The sequence below is a fragment of the Ruditapes philippinarum genome, unplaced genomic scaffold, assembly GCF_026571515.1.
Source record: "Ruditapes philippinarum isolate M1 unplaced genomic scaffold, ASM2657151v2 ctg12769_1_1_1_1, whole genome shotgun sequence".
In the NCBI taxonomy this organism is placed as follows: Eukaryota; Metazoa; Mollusca; class Bivalvia; order Venerida; family Veneridae; genus Ruditapes; species Ruditapes philippinarum.
The window spans coordinates 22,242-26,966 of record NW_026852275.1 but is presented as its reverse complement, the minus strand read 5'-3'; the positions used below and the strand labels follow the sequence as shown (position 1 = coordinate 26,966).

General features: G+C 35.4%; 1 protein-coding gene across 1 annotated transcript; it reads left to right on the top strand.

Moving 5' to 3' along the window:
- On the top strand, positions 1-4,303 carry LOC132755158 (protein crumbs-like; the record flags this gene model as incomplete). Its single annotated transcript, XM_060745968.1, is given in 5 exon segments — positions 1-31; positions 653-775; positions 2,086-3,179; positions 3,616-3,727; positions 4,061-4,303. Coding segments are annotated over 5 exon segments (1,556 nt in total), but the record flags the coding sequence as incomplete, so codon positions are not given.
- Positions 4,304-4,725: the final 422 nt, after the last annotated feature.

Sequence of the window (4,725 nt, the reverse complement as noted above, 5' to 3'; positions counted from 1 at the left end):
GCAACTGCGTTAATGCTGTAGGAAACTGGACGTAAGAGTTCAATCCTTTTATTAAACAATTACTTTGAACATATTAAACTTAGCAGGAAATAAATAGGGCTTGATATAATAAAAAGGAAGAGCCAATTAAATTTCATATTTATTTCCTGATTGTTTTTGTTTTTTTATTATTTTATTTCACAAATATTATTTTTTAAAAACGTATGTTGTACAGTTCAAGATTTAGTGTTAATGACTGAGGTGTAATGATTCGTGATAAGTTAATTTTTAGTAAGGAATATAGTATTATTTTGTGCGAGACTGAAAAAAAGTGTTGGAACACCACACTAAATACCGTATTCGGTATATACCGGACAAGGCGTTTGAATGATTAAATGCTAACAACTCGCATTTTTACTTTGTGATCATGATTTCTGCAAGCCTCTCGAGGTACTGCTCCATCTATAGTGCAGTGATTTCTGCATTTTTAAAATGCAAACTTTATCCCAATAAAAACTTTATGACTGTATCAAAATGAAAAAAACTAGATGTTTTACTGGTCCCACAAGAGGATTTTGTAGTTCCATATTTCATTTCATTCCACTTTCAACATATTTCTTTCGTTCGCCTTACTAATTATCATATTTAAATATGGGAGTTATATGTATTTTAGATGTGATTGTCTAGAAGGTTGGATAGGTGACCAGCATTGTGAGGAACCAGATAATAGCACCGACACTCGGCTCTGTACGCCAGGGTGGATGGGCGATTGGTGTGCAGACATGTGCCTTAACGAGTACGTATTTACTCTTAAACGTAATACTGCCGTACTTTGTATGTTTGTAACGAAAATTTTGACAATACTGACTGATACGGCTGCTCCAAATTTACGACATTGTATTTATGACAAATAGCATTTGTGCAGCATTATAAATGTGTTATAAAGACTTTTAAGGCGTTAAAAGGTCGTATGTAAGCGAGTATTTACTAAATTACTATCGCCTTGCCGCCCGAATTATATTTATATAAGCTAACACAATCTGACTAAATCAGCTTCTAAATAACGCTACACATTATGTATGAAATAAGTAGATCTGAACTTCATTCAGATTGAAGCTAATAACCTTTTATACAAAAAAAATAATTTTTTTTAAATATCTCTAATTTATCTATATTAATGGTGTTACCCAAGTTACATTTTGACGGATCGTAACGCTCAAACAACGAAAACGCTTTTAACTCAAATCAATTGGATTGAACATCGCATTAAAATTGATTTACATTATCCATTTCTTACCAGTTGCAATGCCCCACTTTATATATATTAATGTAAGACTTTCATATTTAATGTTTTTAGATTTTTGTACCTCAGTGGAGCTCCTTGAAAATTTGTACCGCACTCAAGAAGCCATGTAGATTGTTTTGTTTTTTTTTTTTTTTTTTTTTTTTGTTGTTTTTTTTTTGGGGGGGGGGGGGGGGGTTACGTCGCACCGACAAAGTATAGGTGATTTGGCGACGTTCCAGCTTTACTCGTGGAGAGGAAGACCTCTGGTGCCTGTCCTCGCATTATTTCAGGCATGAACGGGCACCTGAGTAGAACCACCGACGTTCCGTAAGCTAGCTGGATAGCTTCCTCACATGAAAGAATCCAAAGTCCCTGTCGGGATTCGAACCCACAGCGGTGAGGGGCAAAAACCATGTAGAAAACACACACTAAATAATTTCATATGATACATTGTAAAACTCTTTTAAATAATACAACATATAGTAACATATACTAATCGGAACTCCACTGCGGGTGTCTGATCTGCCGGGACTGGAAATAATTTTACCCTTGTGTAGGCCTAGACCAATTACTTGTGTGCAAAATTTCAGATCATTTACTCTTCTTAGAATCCTAGAATATTCTTATTGTGAAAAGTTACCTAAATATGAGTATACTCTGAGTATATTTCTCAGTTATATTTTGCATATCTTTTCTTTCTGTTTTTAAAAGTACTCTAACTGATCTATGTAAGAAATTCCTATTTTATATTTCTGGTCTTTTGGACATTAATTAGTGGAGTTCGTTTACACTTCCAGTTTTTTTCTTTAATTCTGTTACAGCTCAATGTGCGGACAAAACAAAGTTTGTAGAATGCGAGGCAGAGGTCTAAAGTGCCAATGCGACGTTGGTTGGATGGGACGTAACTGCACTGTTGATGTGGATGAATGTCAGAGAAACCCGTGCAAGCACTCTGGGACTTGTCACAACACACAAGGATCTTACACTTGCGCATGCCCAGTACAATGGCAAGGAAAAGATTGTGAAGATGATGTTGATGAATGCCCTAGTAACCCATGTCAGAATTCCGGCACGTGTATTAACACAAATGGGTCCTATAATTGCACATGTGTTACAAAATGGCGGGGACAAAACTGTACAGAAACGGACTGGTGCGCGGACAAACCTTGTCAAAACTCAGCCAAGTGCACTAGTAAGCGTTTTTCTTATCAATGCACGTGCGCGTCGGGATGGAATGGTGTAAATTGTACCAATGATATTGATGAATGCGCGTCGAGTCCGTGCTTGAATTCGGGAACTTGTAATAACACTGCTGGTTCCTACATATGCACGTGCGATAATGGATGGGAGGGTCAGAACTGCAGCATAGACGTAGACGAATGCCAATCAAAACCATGTTTGAACGATGGGGTATGTTCCAATTCACAGGGGTCTTTTACTTGTAACTGCAATTCTGGTTGGACAGGCAATACGTGCACAGATGATATGGACGAATGTATCGCAAACCCTTGCCAACATTCCAGCACCTGTGTCAACAGTGCAGGCTCTTACTCATGCGTCTGTGAAGCCGGGTGGCAAGGCGCAAACTGCGGATATAAAGACAGCTGTTTCCGATCCCCTTGTGAAAACAATTCTACTTGTAGTAACGTCCGGGATACATACAGATGCACCTGCGCACCAGGGTGGCAAGGAATAAATTGCACGGACGATTATGACGAGTGTTCGGATAACTCTACTTGCAAACATCAAGCGATGTGTAATAACACAATTGGTTCATACTCGTGCAGTTGTATCACAGGTTGGCAAGGCAGTATTTGTGACGTGGATGTAAACGAGTGTCTAACGTTTCCGTGTAACACATCTTACACGTGCATTAACAACTTAGGCTCGTTTTCTTGCAAGCCTATACAATCACGTATGCATATCTTACTTTATCTTTTGCAATATCTTAGGTTTAATATCAAAACTTATACACTTTTTAGAATATTGATGCACTTCATTTGAATCATTTATTTCAGTTGCAAAACCATCATCATCACTATTTTATCATCATTTTCATCATGAATCTCATAGCGATCATCATTACAATAATCATAACCATTGTAAGCACCATTATCGACACCAGTTTTTATCTTCATCATCATCATAAAATTCACCATCATGAGTTTTTTTCCATCTACATATTCATCATAATTATCATCATTAACATCATCATCATTATCATTACCATTATCGTCATCATCATCGTTACCGTCATCATCATTACAACATTAGCAACATCATAAGCAGCATTATTGGCCATGAAAAACCAATTGCAAGTTAATAATAAAATATATTTCCATTGCCTACAGAAGAAAGCAGGTCCTCTTCAAAGGCCGGTTTAATTGTTGGGGCGGTGTTAGGACCAATGGCTGTATTGGGCGGAATAGCCACTGGTCTCCTGGTGTTTAAGAACAAAATTTGGTAAGATTGATTTATTGTTGTTGTGTTATAACTCGGTGATTTTTGATTTTTTATTCGGAATTATTTTTCTTGTTTGTTTGTTGTATACGAATGAGTATCTCGCGAATGAAAAGGAGTTTTCTAGAATATAATTTTATGAAAAAATCTTTGATAGTTGCTTTCTAACTAAGCTATTTAAAGACATTTCCGTTGTGTACTGTGTCTATAATCACGTGGATTCGCAACTTTGTAATTTATTGATAGTATATTGTTCCAAATATATACACATTTATATAACATTTTAGTATCCTTCTTGGATTTAAAAATAAACGCAATGAATTGTAAATTTTACAGGACTAAAGGAAGTGTCGCAAGCGAAAATGCAAATTCAAATGAATCGAAAGATTGCGATACGACTGCTGAAAATGGAGTCGACCAAGAAGCAAAGGTTAACGATCAGAAAGAAGAAACTGAGAAATCAAAGGGGAGATTTAAAGACTTCATTGCTCGTACGCAAACCTCGGTTAGCAATTTATTCACCAGAAAATGATATTGTAGGGTTTTGTATTATTTTTTCATGTGCTTAGTAAGATCTTTTTTTTTAAATGTAACATAACAACATTACTATGATAACATTTTGCAAAGTATTATCTTATCTTATACTACATATGTACTTAGTTTTACTTTACTTGAAAGTAAATCTGAATGAGATTTATCCATTACATGTGTATAGTGACGTATGTATGAAATACATTTCATAAATAATAATCTTGAAATGCCGTTTATTTTTATTGGTAAATTGTGTACAAATATCATGATTTAAACGCAGAAATAAAACACTTGAATGGGAGAATGATGGCACTGCAGAAATAAGAAACGCAGAAATTTAAGACCCCTTATTTTAACAAAAATCGCAGAATTTTAAGACCGCATAATTAAGTATTTATACGGTATATAAAAAGACACTAACATTGCATAGTTTTACTGTAACAAATTAAACAAACAAAATCGTAAATATA